This window comes from Pezoporus flaviventris, unplaced genomic scaffold (assembly GCF_033815535.1).
Source record: "Pezoporus flaviventris isolate CSIRO_AGI_PZ_B2104156 unplaced genomic scaffold, CSIRO_AGI_Pfla_v1 ptg000073l, whole genome shotgun sequence".
Taxonomy (NCBI): domain Eukaryota; kingdom Metazoa; phylum Chordata; class Aves; order Psittaciformes; family Psittacidae; genus Pezoporus; species Pezoporus flaviventris.
Genome location: NW_026892621.1, coordinates 5,987,433 through 6,009,069, shown reverse-complemented (window position 1 = coordinate 6,009,069; position 21,637 = coordinate 5,987,433). Strand labels below are relative to the sequence as shown.

The following is a 21,637-nucleotide window of genomic DNA, read 5'->3' as shown; positions in this document are numbered from 1 at the left end:
TAGGTACAGGTGGCTCGGCAGGCCGCAATGTAAGGGAAGAACTGAAAGAGTTTCTCTTCAGGACCCATTAAACCACTATGAGATTTTAAATTAAGATCTGTGCAAAGACCCATCCTTTTCTGTTGTCTGGCTGTTTTATATTGAGGGAAAGGAATATAATTAAGGTATCGTGTATGTACATGACACACATGGACTTGTTCAGTCCTATTTGTTCTGAGAAAACAAAAGATGTGAGAAGTTATGAGTTGCTGAACTTCTGTGGCAGGCAGTGTGTGCAAGTTTTCCTTGCTTGCCTAGCTTGTGCACCGAGACAGCTCTTCTCCAGAAAGGGAATAAATCATGTCCAGCTAAATGAAGGCTGCAGTCACTGGGGTGATAAAAGGAGACAGAAAGTGCAAGTTGTTCTGCTGCATGGGCAGCTCGACCATGGGGACCTCCTGATGTTCGCGATGATCTCAGGAGCTCAGGTCTGCTTTGCTGATGTGTTTTAAGGGCTTCAGATAGTATACTGCACTGGAGGGGGACAGGAACAAGTGAGAAATGGCTTTTAACTCTGCCTTTATGTGGCACAAGGTGGTTTCTGTTGGAAGATCGATTGAATGGAAGGTGTATTTATTGCTGTGTAAAAGCAATGAGTCGAAGAACTCTAACCTGCTACAGGAGTCTAATTTGAAGATTTTTGAGATTATTTGCTCAAATAAATGCACTTAGTGTGTAATTAGAGACTGAGTCTGAAGACCTGTTCAGTGCGTGTCTTCTAGGTCTGGCAAGGCTGCCTGACTAGCCAGTCCAACACAGTTCAAGGGCTTAATTTTAGAGGCAGAAAATACATATTCTGACTTGAATGCTCTCCAGAGCAAATGTGATTATGTGTTTCCTGTTACTGCATAAATAAAAGTTCCAAAGGGAATGGTTTGTTTTAAGCGACTTTTCTAAATGAGTGTATTTCAGAAATGGTAAAAACTAATATGAAGTGAACACATTTAATAATCATTCTGTAAATGTCACATTGGTGTTCGTCCATCTGTAAGGTGGCAGCACATAGGAATTGATCTGGTTTAGTGCTCAGCTTTGATACTGCTATGAAGAAAATTTTACTCATGTACGAAGTATTTTAGTGCAGTTGTAATGCCACACAAGCACTTCTGTTGGGTCTTAGCAGATCTACCATTTTAACAGGTTTTACTGTTCAAATACGTGCAGTGCTGGGCCTGGCTGCTCCCGGCTTACACCTTTTATTATTTGTGAAGATTTGTGATGTAATGGGGAATCCACTGCTTTACCTTTACCCTAGGTGGATTACAATTAATTCACTGGTAAGAAAATCTCACTTTATGTCTGTTTTAAACTGAAGTATAGAATTGCTAGGTTATAGCAGGGTGGGAAATGGTAACAATAATGGGATATAAAGGAAACATGCCTGTTAGAAAGGCAAGATTGAATTCTACATGAGACAGATTAAATTTGTCAGGGCAAAGGTAAATAAAACTTGCCTTGTTCTTGTAATTCTTCATGTTGGGTTAGTTTTGGCTGGTAAGGCTTATTGCCCATATGACCTTTAACATTTGTATCCTGAATGGTAATGTGGGGTAAAAAGCAATGTGTTCAGTTCACTTGGAAGTCTGAGGAAGGCAGTAGTGTTCCTTTGGCTGGGTCTCCCCAGCAGGTATGGAGTAGTACCCCCTGTTTTTTGTGAAAGGCAACATTCCTACTTAGCAAGCACACAGCAGAGAGAAACTGAAGGGGATTTCATACCCATAAAATCAGCCAACTTGCAAATTCATGTAATGGTTTGTGTTGGAAGGGACCTTAAAGCTCCTCCAGCTCCAACCCCTGCCACGGGCAGGGACCCCTTCCACTAGAGCAGCTTGCTCCAAGCCCCTGTGTCCAACCTGGCCTTGAACACTGCCAGGGATGGGGCAGCCACAGCTTCTCTGGGCACCCTGTGCCAGCGCCTCAGCACCCTCACAGGGAAGAGCTTCTGCCTAAGAGCTCATCTCAGTCTCCCCTCGGGCAGGTTCAAGCCATTCCCCTTGGCCTGTCCCTACATCCCTTGTCCCAAGCCCCTCTCCAGGTTTCCTGCAGCCCCTTCAGGCACTGGAGCTGCTCTCAGGTCTCCCCTTCAGGAGCCTTCTCTTCTCCAGGCTGCCCCAGCCCAGCTCTCTCAGCCTGGCTCCAGAGCAGAGCTGCTCCAGCCCTCGCAGCAGCTCCGTGGCCTCCTCTGGCCTCTCTCCAACAGCTCCACGTCCCTCTTGTGCTGCTGCCCCAGAGCTGGATCAGGACTGCAGGGGGGTTCTCCCCAGAGCACAGCAGAGGGGCAGGATCTGGGCTCAAGTGCACACAGAAGCCGGGTCATGTGGAGCTTCTCATTGACCAACGGCCCCTGGTGCTTCCCAAAGCTGCTCTCAGTCCAGTCTCTGCTGGGCTCTGTGTTTAGACCTGGGATTGCTCCTGAGCCACATGCAGGACCTTGCAGTTGCCTTTGTTGAACTTCATGTGCAATGCCTTAAAGTAAGGAGAGAAGCAGAAAGAAGAGAAAAATCTGAGGGTTTCTCTCTGCTTCTAAGCACCGTGCTGCTATATGGGTCTGGTGAGAGGTTCTACCTGTTGTGTTATACCATGTTATACTGGGAAACACCAGCCCTCTGCAGGCAGCAGTATCTCCTCTCATCCATCCACATGTATTCAGCTTTTTGAAGTTGGTTTTTAGGCATCAGTAGTGACGTGTCTCTTTCCACTCCTGCTGTGGCTCAGGCCAGAAGGACTGAGCTTCCAAGGGATGGCTGGAGCCACCTCCTCAGTCTGGCCGCATGATGTGGAGTCCAGCACGGAAACAAGGGTAATTCATAGCTACAGTGATTAAAATGGGAAAGGCTTCAGCCAGGTTGGACGGGGCTTGGAGCAACCTGCTATAGTGGAAGGTGTCCCTGCCCACTGCAGGGCATTGGAACTGGATGAGCTTTTAAGGTCCCTTCAGCCCCAGTATGATTCTACGATTTAGTTGTACTTGGAGCCATTTGCATTTTCTGTCTGAGTCTTCCAGCCTGCAACTGGTGTTTTTCCAAACTCCGTAGGAATGGAGACAGAAGATGGAGCCCACTGCAGATGGGATGTGGGACATGGGACCAGGATCACAGGCACAGTGGCATTTTGTTTCATTTGTGTGAGATGTTATGTGTCTGTCTCCTAGGGTTAGACATTTTGCATGACCAAATGCTGTTTATGGATGATATGAAGTAGGTGAAGCAAAATGCTCTTAAAAAATAGCACAAACAGTTGCAGAAACTGTAATGAACACAAGGTTCAGAAATGAAATCCAGAAAATACCAAATTCTCATGGCATGTGGAAACCAGTTTTTCGGTGGTTTGGGATTTTTCCCTTTGTTTCTGTGTGAGCGGAGGTGATCTGGTCATAGGGTTTGTCCAGCTTTTTTCACGTTGATTTCACGGTTTCCTTTGAAAAAGTCATTTTGTGAGACAAGCCTGAACTGTTTCTGCTATTTCATCTAAGATTACAAGCCTATGTGCAACCTGTGAAGCACTGGTAATTAAGAGAGTTAATGGGGTGCTACGTGCAGTTAATTCAATTGCTTGTGACAAGAACTTTTGTGTTTAACCATAGGTTATTGTTGTGCAGTTGCGTTGGGAGGCTTTAATCTGCAAAACACAGTCTCTGCCCATGGTGTTGGGTTTCTCAGGTGTTTTCATGGCCTGTGCTGTTAAGGTTTGCGATTGGAAATGTTGATTCCTCTTCCTCCTACACCTTGCAGGACGAGTTTTTTAAGTTCTGACGTTCAGTAGATGTGAATCTCATCGTTCCTCTGTCATAAGACTTTGACATGTCCCTTGAGCAGTTTAAAAGTAGCAAGCTGTACTTGTGCCCAGCAAAAAAAAGCAAGCTCAGCCTTCTGTACAGTTCCAGATTTAGCTATAAAGATCTGAATTCAGCTCCTTCTTTTCCATAGATTTCTAGCAATGACTCAGGCAAATGAGTAAATTCCTCTCAGCCAGCTCTGTAGCTACTGTTGGTTGCAAATTGTGAGCATCCTTGGGTGCAAGAGCTGCTTTTTAAGCATTTCGATAATTGGTTACTAGTGCTATCCTAATACAGCTAACAAATAGCAGGCTGTAACTTTCCTGAGGGTGACTTAGTGAAGAAGAATGTTGGCTGAATGCTGATATGTAATGAAGCTATAAAATTTGTCTTCCTGATTTACAAGTTGTCCAATGGCATCTGCTGTGTGTTCACAGAAAGGGGATTGCTTTAAATGATACGTGCTTGCAATTGAATATACAAGGTGTGGGAATTAAAGGTCCTGAATGCTTTAAAATATTTATAATATAAGCATAATAATAGTAAAGGCATAGAGCTGGTGCTTGAGAGGAGCTACTTCAGTGCTACCTTGAGCTTTTCACAGTCACAACTTCTGCATGTCTGAGCCTGCTTTTGCTCCCAGTTATGTCTTTGGGAGAAATCCTAGATTCCTCTGATGGCGGGTTAGACAAGTCTTAATGTGAAATGCAAAAGGTGATTGCACTAAATGAGTAAAATGTTCATTTTAAATACAAAATTGGGTTTTATTTTTTTCTTCTAAAATCTGCTGTTGTTCATCTTTATTTCCAAAGGCCTTTGATTTATTTTTTTTTTTTATTGCAAACTTTTGCAAAACTGGGATGTTTCCCTGAGGAGACAGTACTGACAATACAGAATATAATGAATTAACAAGCATAGGCAGGTACAAGCTAACATGTCCTAAACTCACTGGCAGAGCAAAGCAAGTTCTTGGCTTACACTGCAGGATGTCTGGGAAGGCTGCTGCCTGTTCCCACCAAGCTGGCTATCTCACTATCAAACTGGTGAGGGTAGGGCAGACCAGAACTGTAATTCTGGTCATAAATCCACAATAAGCTAATAGAGAGCTACATAGGAGAGAGCTGTCAATGGTTCCCACTGCTGATCTCATATCTCAAGGTGATCTCTGATTAGCAGAGTAGTTGTGGTACATGAGCAAATGTGAAGATGTGACATGCAGGTGTGAAAATGTAATGATGTGAACAGATACTCATTCTGCTGATTTAGATGGTTGATTTCTGTTCGTGTATCACAAATGCCTCTTTAAGTTTCCTTTTCTTCATTACTTACATGTGTAAGAGATGTTACAGCTTCTGTGTGACAGGTGTGAGCCCTTCCCTCATTTGCTGACCTTCTGCTCCTGCTTGCTTCTCCAGGCCTTAATCTGTTCCAAAATGATGGCTTTGTCCTGTTAGGCACAGGGATCTCAAAAATAGAGAAGGGTCTTTTGAGAGTGAAACAGGAGAACTCTGTCTTCCTGCTCTGGTAGTAGTTATGCTTCAGACTCTGTTCTCACATGGTTATATAGGCATTGATATGTAAAAAAAGCAAAAAGAAAAAAAAGTTGTGCGTGGTCTCATTTTTATTTCTTCCATTTGATCCCCTTTCCTAATGGGGTGAGGGTGTAGTTTATTCCCAAATCTGTTAGCCCCTCACAAGTAAGTAGTCAAGAAACTTGACCTCAATTGTTAATCTGCCTTGTTAATCTTTAGAAATCTTCTAAAGACGCAGGTGAAAGCCAATCTCTTGCTTGTATAACTGTCTTAGTCAGAGCCCATGTGTTACAACCCAGAGGAAATGATGCTTGGGGATGACTAACAGAACATGTTCCTGCTGTTAATTTGGGTGCCATTCCAGAAATTTAATTTGTAAGCTTTCCTTTTCATTTTGTTAACACATTAATTTACTAATTCCATTCTTTGTGGTTGTTCCCCGCTAAAGAACTTAATGAAGAGATAAATTTTGTATTAAACAGAGGTGTTTGTTCTCCCTGCCTGTGACGAGCAGGGAGAAGCAAAGAACATAGGTGTGTTAGATTAGCAGAAACTTGATTTGTGGATAGGATATTTACTTTAATGTGGCTTCCTGCTGCAAACATCTTTTTACTCCAGTGTCTCTGAATGGGTGTGTGATTTATAAAGAGTGAGACCATAAAGTACTAATTGGGAATTATTTCTTCCTTCCAAAAAAGAAGTGAATAGCTTTTGGTCATTTGACGCTTAAAACTGACCATGAAGTTATGATCTGATTGGCAACAGGAAGGCTAGGAAAATTATTGAAGAAAAGGTATCTTACAATTTATAACCTCTTCTTGCCACTTGTTTAATATCTGCCTGTTAGCTTGTCATTCATAGTGAAGGATGCTTTGTATAACCCCAACCCAGTTAATGCTTATTTATTTATAGGAAAGGTGAAGTCCTGGAGCTGTGAGCCAGGCTGCATGTGTGACTGGTGATGCTGTGTAAAAGATGCACTGTGAAGCAGGGCTCTGGTGGTTTGTTCCAGCAGAAGCATTCTGTAAGCATTTAATTGCAGGAGCCCAGGGTATCTGTGGTAAAAAATGTCCAGTTCTCAACACTGGGTTAAGGATCTGACCATGGATCCATGTGGCTGCTCTGGGAAACGCCTTCTTCAAGCACCCTGATCTGTAGGCTGCCAAGCAGTTGGTGCAATCTCATCTCTGCTTGTGTTTTGTATGCCTTGGTGCTTTCATTGCTGCTAAGTGTGATTCTAGCTGTGGCCCTGCAGTGAAATGATGGTCAGTTTCTCTGTTCAGCATCTCCCTGTGGTGTCAAAATCATACAATAGCCACACACAGAATTCTGGATTTGCACATTAAGGCATATGTAACTTTGAATTCATAGAATCATAGCATGGTTCGGGATGAGTTTGTGCTGTGTGCGTGTTGCAAAGCTGCTACATCTAAAGCCCCAAGGGTGAGGAAGCTCGTTGTTACTGTGGCTGATCCCCTCTGGTGCTCTGATTCCAGCTGTGCCGCCAACAAAGGCTGCAGCCTGTTAAGCTGACTGTTCTTCACAGCGTTAATATTAAGGCGGACAAACAAGTTAAATTTCAGGTTATTTCCTCGCAGGAACCAAACCGAGTGGCTGTGTCACTAATGGCTTGGTTTTGTGTAATTTCAGTGTGTCTGGAAAAGTTGAACCAGATCTGTACCATTGCTGTCAGCGTTTGAAGGTTGAAGTTTATTTTAGAAACCTTTGTGCTAAGTGGTAGGCATGAGAAACTTTCAATTATCTGAAATGGAATTACAGTGTTGCCTCCTGAGCCAAGACTTGGTGTCCTAGCAAGGAGGGAAAGAGCCAAGAAGTGTGAGTGCCTTAAAATGAGAGGAAGCATGCAGGTATCTGCAGACTTGGTATCTCCCAGACCACGGTGAGAAGGTTCAGGTGTTGTGCCTCGAGAAAGCTCAGAATTGCAGTAATGCCATAAATGCAGTGGAGCAGACTGAGGAACGGCTTGTTTGTCAGCTCAGCATGATGCTGCAGTTGCACTTGTGAAGCTGTCGTGTGGCATGCAACATCCCTTAGCCTCCTTGTTCAGCTGTACGGTGTTGTAAACATCATTCCCCCAGATGCTGATAAGTGTAGGTTATGCAAAGTGATGCCTTAAATCCAGTAAAATGGACAAGTGCATTAGTGCAGGGTAGGTTTTGATGAGCTCTTGGGCAGAAGCTCTTCCCTGTGAGGGTGCTGAGGCGCTGGCACAGGGTGCCCAGAGAAGCTGTGGCTGCCCCATCCCTGGCAGTGTTCAAGGCCAGGTTGGACACAGGGGCTTGGAACAAGCTGCTCTAGTGGAAGGGGTCCCTGCCTGTGGCAGGGGTTGGAGCTGGAGGAGCTTTAAGGTCCCTTCCAACACAAACCAGGCTGGGATTCTGTGATTAGCTTGCTTTGGTGCGACATTTCCATTTTCTTGTTCTCTATCTTAAAATTTGATGTCCTAATGTTGTTTCAGGCTTGCGCCCTTACCTTCAGCCTAAGGCCACTTCACTTGTGTGGATTATATAGTGGAGAGTGTCTGTGACCCTGGTGAAGGTTTTCTTGGGTTAGGATTAAACTCTGAATGAGTCATGCACTGAAATGAGTGGTTTTGCTGCTTCAGAGCAGAACCCTTCAACTGTTAAGCCCTTTCAGAAGGACCTTGTGCTTTGGCCACCAACTCATATGTCAGGCTCAGCCTGGAGGAATTTAGAGAAGGTTGATAGAGCCTTGACAGTGCTGAGACCCCTGCTGAGGTGGGGAACATGTCAGGGCCCCAAGCCCTGCCTGTGCATCCTCCCTGCCCCTGCCTCCTCTCTCCAGTGGTAGTATTGGACCCAGGCTTTCTCCTGAGATGGATATGCAGTTATCATTATGATGAAAAAGAAATCCAGATTCTTTCTACCGTAGTTCTAGATGAAACACACATTAGTTTTCCAGAATCACTCTGTTGCCCTGCTTTCCACCTTAGTACTTCAAATTCAGACAGCAGCCCAAAACGCCCGGTGCTTGTCATGTGTAGAATATTCTGCATGGGTTTGTTTGCAGCATCTGAAGGAGATTTTCAGAAGTGGCCCTCAAAGCAGCAGTGGAACATTTCTCACAGTGCTCAGAAATCTAAAAAGGAGGGTCCAGGTGTGGGAACTAGAAGTGTTTTTAAGATCTGCTGTATCCATGTTGCCACCTTTTCCTTTCTCTGCTGGCCCATGCTGCTCCTCCTGTCTCACACACGAACTTGCTCCTTTTCCTCCTTAATAGCCCTTAATAGCAGTGTGTCTATTCTACAGCATTTTGTATAGCAAAATGTATTTAGAATAGCAGTATTCTATTTTACAGGATTTAAATTCAGGGGAAAGTCAGCAGTAGGGGAAGAAGTGATAGGTTTGGAAGCAATGCTCAGGCTCTTCTGTCAGTGCTTTTTAGCCTGCTTTTGGGTTTTTTTCACTTAGAAAAACTGCAGTTGCCACAGAGCAGCAGAAATCCTGCCTTGCTCTTGGCTGTTGGGGTTTGCCATGCAGCTGCCTGCCCATCCCTGGTAGTGCTGCAGGGTGCTCCTGGGGACCCAGGCATCAGTCTCCAAGGGACACCCCCTGTGCCAGCCCGGATGGCTGCTGTTGCTCAGGGCAACGTTTGCTCTCATTCTGCTCCATAGAATGTACAGAAAACTGTGAGAACCTCCTCAGCATCTGCGGTGGAAAATGGAAAAGCTACTTTCATGCACACATACCAGTGGGGAAGCGGGTTTTCTGTCTTCCAAGGAAAGCCCAAGTATCCTCATTGTAACCTTTTGCGAGGTCTTTGTATAAAACTTGTTTGTGGGCATGGAAATTGTCATTCCTGTACCAAGTTCTTTGTGACTGCAGATGAGGACCGGCTGTCAAAACGGCAGTGGTCTGATCCCTCTACGTGTTGGTTACAAATCAGCTGGGTGCCAGTTTAAATCACCATGTAAATGCTCTTATAAGCATGCCTGAGTGAACAGAGAAAAGGAAAATGTCTGAGGTTAAAATCTGAACTAATTGATCTTCCTGATTTGTGAGCCTTTGCTTCTGTAAGTAAGAACAGTTACACAATTGTGCCTTTTAAAGAATGAAAAAGCTCCATTTCTAGGTCAGGGTAGTGCTCCCAACCCAACCGTCCAGGGCAGACAAACCAGGCAGTGATGCTGTGGTTTTTGGTGACGCTCCCGTTTTGCTTTTACATCATCTAAAGAGGTTACAGTTTGCATCTAACCCGCTTGGGGTAGGGGTCTCATGCTGCCTGTGAGGTCCAGGCAGCCCAGCAGCCTTCTGCTGACCTGTGGGGAGGAGGAGACGGGCCCTGTGTGCTCCTTGCAGGGTCACGTTGCAGCCTCGAGTTCATGGTAAATGCTCCTCCATTTCTCTAGGAAAACCAGAGCAGTAAAACATAACATTCCTCACGTTTCCGATCTCTTAAGTATTTCCGTGCATCCTGTGTGCAGCACCTGGCTGCAAGACAGTTTTAAATCCTTCCTTAGTTGACTTTAAAGCAAAGTCTGTATGATTGGGCAGAACAGCAAACAAATAAGAAAATGTATGTGCTTGTTTGTTTGGAGAAGGGTGGTGGTGTAATTTGGAAGTGGGATGGGCTTTGCAGCCTGTGTGGTTCCTGAGGACCTGACCCGTGGTCACTGCCACAGCTTCCAGGGAGCCATTGTGGAGGGTGCTGAGCCATCACAGCAGAGAGGACATTCCTACCTAGAATGTAATCCTGTGTGTTAACTTCTTAGATCATGGGCCTTACAAAACCAAAACAAGAAGCAAATAGCTCTGTGTGGATCCATCGAGCCATGGGTGTGTTTATGTTGCCTGAAATATTAATGCTGTCATGTAACACAGGCATCTCTTTGTTCAGAGGCAAGCCTTTGTCATCTTGACACTGGATTTAAGGCGAGTGCCCTAGTTCATACTCGCTGCTGTCCTGGGTTCATAAAAAACATAAAGCATAAAGCAAATCTAAAATTCTCAACACCCTAGCAATGCAGTGCCTTTATTTTCGTCTGTTTGCTACTAATAATGTCTTATTTTGGATTATAGGACAGAAAGCTCACAAAAGTAGAGAGGCAGAGATTTAAAGAGGAAGCAGAAATGTTGAAAGGTCTACAGCATCCAAACATTGTGAGATTTTATGACTTCTGGGAATCCTGTGTAAAAGGCAAAAGGTGCATCGTGCTGGTTACCGAATTGATGACCTCTGGAACACTGAAGACGTAAGTCCTGCACTCCTGGTGAGGAGGCTAAGAATAGCAATGGGAATTTTTAGAAAAACCCTACTTTCATATTCCGAAAAAGGCATCTCTAGGTAAAAGAAAAAAAAATTAATAAATGGAGCTGTTCTCTAGTGTCTGTCATTTGTCCCTGCAGTTGAACTGCATTGATTTGACAGGAAGAATTTTGGCCTCCATCTCTCTTTCCCTGCTTTACTCTCTCAGTTATGCAACTAGAAGCTGTTTGCTCATGTGTTTCATCTTCTGCCTGTGATGCTTTAATTTGTCAGAGTGTGTTTTTGTGTTTGCTGTTGTGCTTGTATTTGCATGTTTTGTCAGAAAATTCGGCTAGAATAGCACTTGAATGGTAGAACCTCTCTTGGAAGCAGAAGGTGCTCCAGGTTATCTACTAAACCATATTAATTAATAGCTTGTGGTACTGACAGTCCTGTTAAGGTGGTATAAAACAGTTGGCATGAATTCTGGAACAGATTTTCATCCCCAATGGGAGCAGGATTCGTCACTGCATATACCCAGTGTGCTACTCTGCCAGTGCATTAGCAGGTTCTACAGCTTTCCAAAATACACCCTTCCAATCGACGTTTTAGGTATATGGAAAAAATGCGGGTGCATGGTCCAGTGGTCAAAACCTTGTGGTTAAAATTAAACTTCAGTATTCTTCTGTTTTAAATATAGGAAACATATTGTAAAGCTGTTCTCTGTGTGAAGTGAATTGCTGTACTTATTAGACTTGCAAATATTTGGTTGTATTTGCACCAAAAATGCTTATTATCTTCCTCCCTGAAAATGAATGCTTTAATTCCTCCATTGAAAAGATCTATTTCTTTCAATTTTGTGATATTTCTGAGCTGCTATTATGGCCTCTAATAAGGGCTTTTCTCTGGAATGGAGTTTCAGCTGTTGAACTCCCTAGAATCTCTAATAACGCTTCATTTTCTTTATGCTCACTTCTGTGTATGTTTGTGCTCTAGGTACCTGAAAAGATTTAAAGTGATGAAACCAAAAGTCCTGCGTAGTTGGTGCCGGCAGATCCTGAAGGGTCTTCTCTTCTTGCACACAAGAACTCCACCAATCATTCACAGAGACTTAAAATGTGACAATATCTTTATTACTGGGCCCACTGGATCTGTGAAAATAGGAGACTTGGGTCTCGCAACCCTCAAGAGAGCTTCATTTGCCAAAAGTGTCATAGGTAATTCTCCTGTTCTCCTTGGCTTCCTGCTCTTGGTGTGGTGGTTGTTTTTTTAATACCTTTCTTTCATGTTTTACACTAGTGTGTTTTTCGCATGTAGGTTAGTAGAATGGATTAAAGTGTTTTTGTGGCTATTCACTTTATACCACTATGAAAATCTGAGTAGGAAATGGCATCATGACTATGACTTGCTCTTTTCCTTCCTTCTGTGTCACAATGGTAAAACACTTCTTGTTTTGTTGTTGTTGTTTGTTTTCTTTAATTGAAATATTACTTGGTATCTACATATCCTACTGCAGAGCCAGGCTTCTCCTTTGCAGAGTGGCTGCAGGGGAGCTGGTCTGGCTGGAACACCTTATCCCATTTACTGGGGCATCAGCAGAACAGGCTGCAGGCACCTGCAGAGCTTGTCCCTGCCTCGATGCCATCCTGGCAGAGTGCTGCTGAAACAATGTCAAATCAGCAGGTACAAAATTAAAAGAGATTTCCACTAGGATATACAATAGATGATGCCCTCAGGAGGTGCCCGTGTGAGGAGTATTAGAACTCGGGCTCGCTTGAACTGCCAGGATGTTTCCTGAATGACTGTCCAAGGACGTTGTTTCCTTGCAAAAGTTACACGTAGCATTTTCTGTGTCAGTGTAATGTCCTGAATTCTCAAACATTCCGTGTTGTGATTTTTATGTGTTTTTTTTTTACCCAGATTTCCATAGCAGATTCCCTTTGTTCAGGTCTGTTGGTGATGGTTTTAGGAAGCTGCAAATTCTTCAGAGAGGATGCTGAAAGTGAGGGAAGTTATCACACATGTAGTTGTATTTGAACTTACAGTATAAATGGAAATTACATTCTAGGTAATTAGAGTTAGCAAACTGATAGTGACAGTTAGTGTTCCCTTTCTATGTATCTTTCAAGCAGTAGCTGCTTAAATAGTTATTTTAGCATCTCAAATTTTCAGAGATTATAATTCTTTGCAGTTATTTGTACTAAAGTATCAACCTTAATGCTTAGGGAGCCCAGTGCTGTTGGAAGTTGGAATGGTAGAAATCTTGGGTATGTGCTTGGCAGCTGTAGGTGTGCTCAGCCTTGTGGATTTTAGTGAAAAGATGTTGGTTTGTAGCTGTTAAATTTAACTTTCAGTAATTGGCAGATCTCTAGTTTTTAACTTCTAATAATTTGCTGTTGAGGGTCAGTATTTCTTCACATGCTTTTTTGCAGTAGAACAGTTGTCCACAGGACACAATGGCATAGTATCAGTAGTACCAATACAGGCTTTTGTAAAATCAGTTGTTACCACAACACCACCAAAGCATGCTCATATCTAAAAGAAGCTCAATACTGAAAAGGGCTGCAGGTTGCTGGCAAGGTGTCCGCGTTTGTTTTGGTAATATAACTAAGCCTACCTTTTTCATGAGTAGGGCTGCTCCAAGGAAAGAATTAGGAGGGCTTGGAAACACTGATCACATAAGTGATTCTGCCTCCTCGGTAAATGTAGCAGCTTTAAAGAAATATTAGTATCTGATTTTTTTTATCGGCTTGAATGGAATGAAGTCAGCATGGCCGAGGTCCAGTTTTTCCCTTGCTGCATTCGTGCCATCGTTGATGCTCATCTGACCTTGCAGTGTATCTCTGCAGGGAGGCGAGACAGGGCAAAACTCTTCTGCCAAGAGGAGCTGAATTGGATACTGGGCAACTTTACATTTAGGTGGTCTGTTTTGTTGAAATGTACTTGTATGTATTCCTTCCCAGCCCTTAGGGATGGGGGGAAAATGACATTTTCATGCTCTTTTGGCATGGTGTCAAGAATTTCACTTGCTTCTTAGGCTTTTGCTGGCACTTTTGGATTTGCTTTAGATGCTCCCTAATTCATGAGATTCTCTCCTGCCTCTGAGTCTTGTTCCTTCTAAATCGAGGTAGCAGCTCCAAACCCCTCTGTGGCAGTTGTTAACTATTGCAGAGCAGCAGCCACCGCTGCTGTCACAAAGACCCCAAAGAGCAGGCACTACGCTGAGCTTTCCACCTCATGGGTCCTGCTGATTTACAAAAGCTGAAGGTACAGGTGTCTTGGAGGTGGAAGGATCATAAACAATGAGAGAGACTGATCCCAAATTTTGTAAAATTAATTTTTCAGGAATGTTTGCGCTATTTGGTGAATTAGGCCAAGAAAACATGCAAAAGCAGAGTTTTTACTGACATACCCTGTTTCTGAGAGACACTGTTCGTGTTGACATTGAAAAAAATCCTTACGTCATGTCCCCAAACATAAGAGAACTATTTTCTCCTGGTATATGTTACTTCAATGACAGCTGTGCTTTATCTGCTGATGAAGACATGTCATCACAAAAAAGGAAGGGTCTCAGGCTGCTGCATGGTGATGGGAGGCAGTTTGGGTCCTGGGGGCTGCTGCTGGGCTGGACAGGCACGGTTTGTCTGAGTCTTTCATGTGGTCCCAGACCTCTCATGCTCCTTTTGACATCCCAGTGTGTATGGCTTCCTGATCCTCCCTGGCAGCATACAAGCATTAATCTCTCTTCCTTCATCTTTTCTAAACGTAAAAAGGAAATAAATTAGTCTTGACTCCTAAGCATAAATTACATCACCAGATGCAGTTCCTGGAATAAATTATGCAAGTGGTAGTTTTTTTCCCTTTTGCTGTATAAGACCACACTTTTCAGAGTAGCTTGCTGTGCAGATGTGGCAGGTGTAAGTTGCTGCTTCTCATAAAGCTGCAACTTCCACTTATAGAATCCTAGAATCACAGGATGGTTTGGGTTGGAAGCGACCTTAAAGCTCAACCAGTCCCGACTCCCTGCCACGGGCAGGGACCCCTTCCACTAGAGCAGCTTGCTCCAAGCCCCTGTGTCCAGCCTGGCCTTGAACACTGCCAGGGATGGGGCAGCCACAGCTTCTCTGGGCACCCTGTGCCAGCGCCTCAGCACCCTCACAGGGAATAACTTCTTCCTTATATCCAGCCTAAACCTCCCTAAGTGTAGAACCATTCTCCCTTGTCCTGTCACTACAGTCCCTGACGAAGAGTCTCTCCCTAGTATCCTTGTAGCCCCTTCAGACACTGGAAGCTGCTCCAGGTTCTCCATGCAGCTTCTCTTCTCCAGGCTGAACAGCCACAGTGTTCTCAGCCTGTCTTTGTATGGGAGATGCTCCAGCCCCTGATCATTCTCGTGGCCTCCTCTGGGCTTGCTCCAAGAATTCCATGTCTGACGACATCAAAACTGTACACAGTGCTCTAAGTTATAAAGCAGGAAATACACTGCCTCGCTTAATATTTAATCAGTTGAATTAGACTTCTGACACTTTAATCCCGTTGAGTAGGACCATGTCCTGTGAGTAGCCTCATTGATTTGTCCCACTAAACCAGTGACGGAATTAGGTTTAATGTTTTGTGCATGACTTTGTAGGTGATTTGTGATGCTACTTGCTTCCAAAGAGCTGTCTGTCTGCTGGGTGGTTGCTACGTATCTCTGGAGGGAAAAAAATGCAAATTTGCATTGAGAAAACCAAGAGTGAAGGTTCTCCTTTCTATTCTCCTGTATTTTCCTGATCTCCACACAGAAAAGAAACTGTTTCATGGCTTGCACTGTGGTCAGGCAATGTGCTGCACCTCATTCTGCTGTTCTGGTTTTGAAATTTTGAAACTTCCTCCAAACTACCACCCCCTTTTTTGTTTTTCTCTTCTCTCCTCTTTCCCCTTGTATTATTCATGATGCTCCTGCTCATTGCATAGATGAGCTTTGAAGGTCCCTTCCAACCCAAACTATTCTGTGATTGCCAGCGAGCCATGGGTATGTAAGTAAAGTATGTGTGCTGACTTTGGGTTTCTTCCCTGGACAGTGTCTGAGCTGGTTACTTCCCCCTTTTGAAATAATTACACATGCACCTGTACATAGCTATAATGGGCACACTTCTTATAGGTGAAAAAGGTTGTGGTTAAAGCTATTTAGAACTTACTCTCTTTTAATTCTTTTAACATTCTTTTAATTACATTCTTACAATTTACATTCTTTTTGCTCGTGTCTGTGTAGGTACACCAGAATTCATGGCCCCGGAAATGTATGAGGAACACTACGATGAATCTGTGGATGTCTATGCTTTTGGAATGTGCATGTTGGAAATGGCTACCTCAGAATACCCTTACTCAGAATGCCAGAATGCTGCTCAAATTTACCGGAAAGTCACCTGTGTGAGTAAACTTCCTTCATTTGTGCTGGAATTTTGTAGCGTGATGGCTGGGACCGATCTTGTTCAGCATCTGTGTTGGTGACGTGGGCAGTGGGATTGAGTGCACCCTCAGCAAGTTTGCCGATGACACCAAGCTGTGTGGTTGGGTTGATACGCTGGAGGGAAGGAATGCCATCCAGAGGGACCTCGACACACTTGTGAGCTGGGCTGATGCCAACCTCATGGAGTTTAACCATGCCAAGTGCAAGGTCCTACACGTGGGTGGGAGCAATCCCAGGCACAGCTACAGGTTGGGCAGAGAAGAGATTCAGAGCAGCCCTGCGGAGAAGGACTTGGGGGTGTTGGTTGATGAGAAAATGAACATGAGCCGGCTTCAGTGTGCGCTCGCAGCCCAGAAAGCAACCGTATCCTGGGCTGCATTAAAAGGAGCGTGACCAGCAGGTCAAAGGAGGTGATCCTGCCCCTCTGCTCTGCTCTTGTGAGACCTCACCTGGAGCATTGTGTGCAGTTCTGGTGTCATCAACATAAAAAGGACATGGAACTGTTGGAACAAGTCCAGAGGAGGCCACGAGGATGATCAGGGGACTGGAACACCTCCTGTATGAAGACAGGCTGAGAAAGTTGGGGCTGTTCAGCCTGGAGAAGAGAAGCTGCGTGGAGAACTCATAGCCCCCTTCCAGTGTCTGAAGGGGGCCTATAGGGATGCTGGGGAGGGACTCTTCATTAGGGACTCTAGTGACAGGACAAGGTGTAACGGGTTAAAAGTTAAAGAGGGGAAGTTTAGATTGGATCTAAGGAGGAAATTCTTTCCTGTAAGGGTGGTGAGGCACTGGAATGGGTTGCCCAGGGAAGCTTTGAATGCTCCATCCCTGGCAGTGTTCAAGGCCAGGTTGGATCAGGCTTTGGAGCAAGCTGCTCTAGTGGAAGGTGTCCCTGCCCATGGCAGGGGGGTTGGAACTTAATGAGCTTTAAGGTCCCTTCCAACCCTAACTATTCTATGATTCTGGGATACTATGTGAATGAGGTGTCAGTCCTGTCGAATGTATGGTGTGTTGTAGAAGTTGAGGTGTCTGAGCTCAGGGTTGCACAAGCCTGCTGTAGGTTCATGTGTAAGTTTGCAGTTCCACAACTGGATCCTGTAGTTTATACTGCTGTAGCATAAAGTATTTTCAGTTGTCTTAGTTGCTGATTTAATCTCCCATCAGCTGAAAATACATGTAACTGTTGAAGAATGAGCAGGGAAAAAATCTTTGCTCTAGTCTTCCCTCCTAAACAAGGAATTTTCAGATTTGATCAAGTTTCCCAGGACTTCCTTTTATGTTACAGCCAAAATACTTGTTTATATGGTGGAGGATGTTTGATTCAGATTTCCAGCATATATTCCATCTATATGTACACGTAAGAAAATATCTGAAGATATAAAAGGGAGAATTTAGCAATACTTAGTTTTGCAGTCAGCCAGAGGAGCTTTGTATCTGCATTTTGGAACTCTGCAAAGTCTGGTAAACAGGAGAGGAACCATAGAAGTGGTTTTGCTGCATTTTCAGGTGAGGTTAGGCTAGAGAAGTCAATCTAAAATAATCTTTACACTGAACAAAATACCCTGTCCCTCGTTCTTACTCCCAGATGATAAATCTGTTTGTCTACATGAGCTGTGCTGTGAATGCTTGAAGAAACTCTTGACTCTGTAACATGCAAATCACTGACTGCAGAGAAATGAGACTTGCTAAAGGCTTTGGCAGCTGTAGTTATATTCTGCTCTCCTTGGTTAAGTGAAACCAAGAGTTACAGGAGGTTCTTTTCAGGATAGATTATGTTAAAAAGGCTAGTTTGTTGAAGATTGTCCCAGGTACGTCCTTCCATCTTCCATCCACAAAAGAAGAGAGTGAGCTGTGTGGTTTGACCCTTGTGCATCACCAAAAGATGCAGTCAGCACACTCGGGATGGGAAGAGGGGAAGAAAGCTGCACTAAAACTTGTGAAGAGTAGCTACAGATAACATTGCTTTTATTTCTTTGACCTATGAGGTAGGAAGAGTAGTTAGGCTTGAACAGGAGATACAGTGAATGGATCCATCTCTGAGTCTCCAAAAGTGTGGTCCCAAAATTAGTATTCCTCTTATCCAACTGCTTGTTATGACCCATAGTCTTCTCAAATGAAACATAATAATAACTGCTTGATTTTGAAAGGTTCTTGAGACCACTTGCCTCTTTCAAGAGGTTCATAGGGTCAGGCTAGTACTAATGGGGTTCTGTGAAATCCCACAGTCAGCAAACACCGCTCGAGGTCAAAATTGTGTTATGAATTTTGTTGTACACTAATTGCTCACACTCAGTACAGAGATCAAACACCCAAACACTTGCATGTGCCAGATGATGGGCTGATGTGCAATTCTGATTTTTATAGCTCCAGTTTGTACTGTTCAATATCTGTCTTTTCCACCACTGACTGGGATGCCAGGAAGCTGGTGCTCTTGTAGATGGCTGTGCTAACAGGCTGTACTGCTGCTAATCTGGTGGGAGAGGGAGGATGTAAATTACTTGGGAATCTGTGTTTAAAAGCTGAAGTCAGTATCACAGGACACAGGAGGATGTCCCTGCTGGCAATGAGAGACGCCATCGCTTTCTGAAAGCAGGAGGACACATCTGAAGAGCTTTAGTCCATTTTTGTGTAACCTGTTGCAAGCTGACATTTGTAGCTTGATAAACCTGGATCTTTCCCAGTGGATAAAGGGGACCTACAAGAAACCTGGAGAGGGGCTTTGGACAAGGGCCTATAGGGACAGGCCAAGGGGAATGGCTTTAACCTGCCCGAGGGGAGACTGAGATGAGCTCTTAGGCAGAAGCTCTTCCCTGTGAGGGTGCTGAGGCGCTGGCACAGGGTGCCCAGAGAAGCTGTGGCTGCCCCATCCCTGGCAGTGTTCAAGGCCAGGTTGGACACAGGGGCTTGGAGCAAGCTGCTCCAGTGGAAGGTGTCCCTGCCCGTGGCAGGGGTTGGAGCTGGATGAGCTTTAAGGTCCCTTCCAACACAAACCAGGCTGGGATTCTGTGATTGCAACCCTGGTTTCTGGTAGTTTTATCTCTTCCTGGAGCGTAGCTTTCAACCCACAGTTACTCTTAGCCATCTGGAATACTGGTAATTCAGACTTTGCACGGCTCCTATATCTCATTTATCAAAGCAATATCCAAGATGGCAAAGAATAATGATTAATCAGAGGATTCCTAATTAGATGTTACATTTCAATTTGCAGACTTAAGTAGTCATTTTTCTAAACACTGATGAAAGCCTGAGTGACTTATTTTCTATGGCAATAACCTTTACATAGCTGAGGATTATATGGTAAGTTTATAAAATTTTGTAAAACTGGTCTTACACTAGCAATTTTAGAGACGAAAAATCATGCTTATCATAAAGAAGTAATGGTGGAGAAGCTGTTAAAAGGTTGCTTTGTTACTTGTAAGGGATATTTTTTTAACAGAACTGTCTAGCAAGGGAAGCTGAAGCAGATGGCATCAGGCACAGATTCATAGAATCACAGAATAGTTAGGGTTAGAAAGGACCTTAAGATCATCCGGTTCCACCCCCCCTGCCATGGGTAGGGACACCTCACACTAAATTCTAGATTATTTAGATGGAAAAGCTGGTATTGCTGTCCTTCCAAGGAAAGAGTTAACCACCTCCCTGTTAGGAGGGAGAAAGTCCTGTGAATGCCATGAGCTGCATGAATTGTCAGACAGGGAGGAGGAGCAGGGGGTGGACCTCTTAGTGAGGGTGCAAGAGGAGCAGCAGGGAGATCCCCTGTCCCAGAAGGAGCCTCCAGCTTGGGCTCAACAGCTTCTCTAGAGGAGCTGCATCCGCCGGAGAGCTGGCGACAGCAAAGGACCCCACTACGACCCATGTGAGCTGCAGCTTAGGGGTGAGGGAAGCTGTTGCTGCTGCTGTGGAGGGACAGTGATTTGGGGTGTGGGTCCTGAGCCATCACCAGACCATGAGGTCTGCTCTGTTAGCTGGGGCTGTGATGACTTACAGCTGAAAAGACTTTAAAATCACTTTCCATGAAGGGTTAAGGGTTGGTAATGCAGCAGCTACTGCTAGTGTTGGGTTTTACTAGACTGAAATACAGGGTAGAAATGGAGCTTAGGCTGAAACCAGGAGGATGAATTAGACTGCTGTCTTCCAGTGTTAGATGAGGTTGGGGGCTCTCAGTAGAGCCAGAGGTGGCCCAGACCTTCTCCAATTGAGGGGATCAGTGGTGTGGTGCCCCTGAAGGCTGTCACGTATTTCAGCTTGTCAGTGAGAAATTTACTTAATTTTTCATAAAAGTATGGGTTTATGCCCCAGAAATGTAAACACTATTTTTAGTGTTTTAAAATTGAGGGCTAATGTAATATAAAAATAAATTTGCTGATGCTTGTATTTTGAAAACTTAAATTTATTCACTTTTCCTGCCTTGGCCTCAGCATCAGGGTGGCAACCACGGGAGGTGTCAGTAGTATGCAAAGGGGTTAGAATTGCTTGCTAGTGTTTGCATCAAGCAAGCAATTGCTTGCTAGTGAAGGTACAATAACCACCTTATTCTTCAGACTGCCTCTAACCTCACTTTGGGTTACTCTGGGCTGCGCATTCCCACTCCTGCCCAGCACAGCCAATGTGTTAGTTTGATTTTGCCATTATAATGCCTTTTCCAATGGTTTCTATTCTGTTCTAACGTTCTATCTAACTCTTGCCTGCTAATAGGCCATAAGATAAAAATAAAGTCATAGGTGTTGAGTCCCATGCCTTGGTGGTCCTTATTGGTATGGAAAATAGAAATGTTACCCCTCGGAGACATTACTGTTCTGTTTTAAGATACTATGCATTATGTGCGTCTGCAGTGTAAGATTATTACGGTTATTTATGTCAGGGATCTTTTATTCTGCCTGGCCATATTCTCATGTCTTAATTGCTGCCTAAGTTTTCTACACTTGTTTTTAGATCTGTGTAAGTGTATGTCCAGGATGAAGTGGAAGTAATTATTAACTGTACAGAGGGGCTGATTTCTTTGCCAGACAAGACATGCTTGTAGGACTTGTCACCTCTCTCTACCCTTTCAGCCTGAATTGTGGAGTGTAAACATGAAAGCATTCATATGCAATATAAATAGCAAACACATGTTTTTCAAGCAGCAGGTCCAAGGCACGTTTTCTGCAGTTAACTTCGAAGTGATTTCCTGGTCAGCATATTTGCAGTGACCTTCATTCTGATGCCATAATCTCATTTTTCATGCATAACTGGATGGGGTTTTTTCTTAGTTCTTTTTGTGTGTGTGTTCAGTCATTCTGCCGAGTGATTTTGATGCAGACAATAGCGACGAAGCATTGGAGCCTGTGAGCTTCCCATGCAGCTCCAGCCCAATGTTTTCTTACTGATGTGCTGCAGAATACACAGCAGGCTGGCTGTAGCTGCCAGGGGTTTGTGGTGACCTTGCTGGGTTCAACAGCACGAACCTGTGCTTTAAAACAACCCCCATGTTTGTATTGGTTTTGCATTGTAAATTTCCATCTCATTTCTGCTATATAAATGTATTGAATGTTTTCCCAGGATTTGCAGACTATATTCTGTATTACCCAAACAGAACAAATGCTATAGCTGTAGCACAGCAACAAAGGACAAATA

General features: G+C 44.1%; 1 protein-coding gene across 10 annotated transcripts in view; it reads left to right on the top strand.

Annotated features, from left to right (window-relative positions):
- WNK2 (WNK lysine deficient protein kinase 2) overlaps positions 1-21,637 on the top strand; it is a 121,997-nt gene that overhangs the window by 31,423 nt on the left and 68,937 nt on the right. For all 10 annotated transcript variants that reach the window (XM_061473027.1, XM_061473022.1, XM_061473030.1 and 7 more), the window contains exons 3-5: positions 10,407-10,579; positions 11,569-11,789; positions 15,827-15,984. In XM_061473027.1, the coding sequence (XP_061329011.1) occupies positions 10,407-10,579; positions 11,569-11,789; positions 15,827-15,984 (552 nt within the window). The remainder of the gene's footprint in view (positions 1-10,406; positions 10,580-11,568; positions 11,790-15,826; positions 15,985-21,637) is intronic.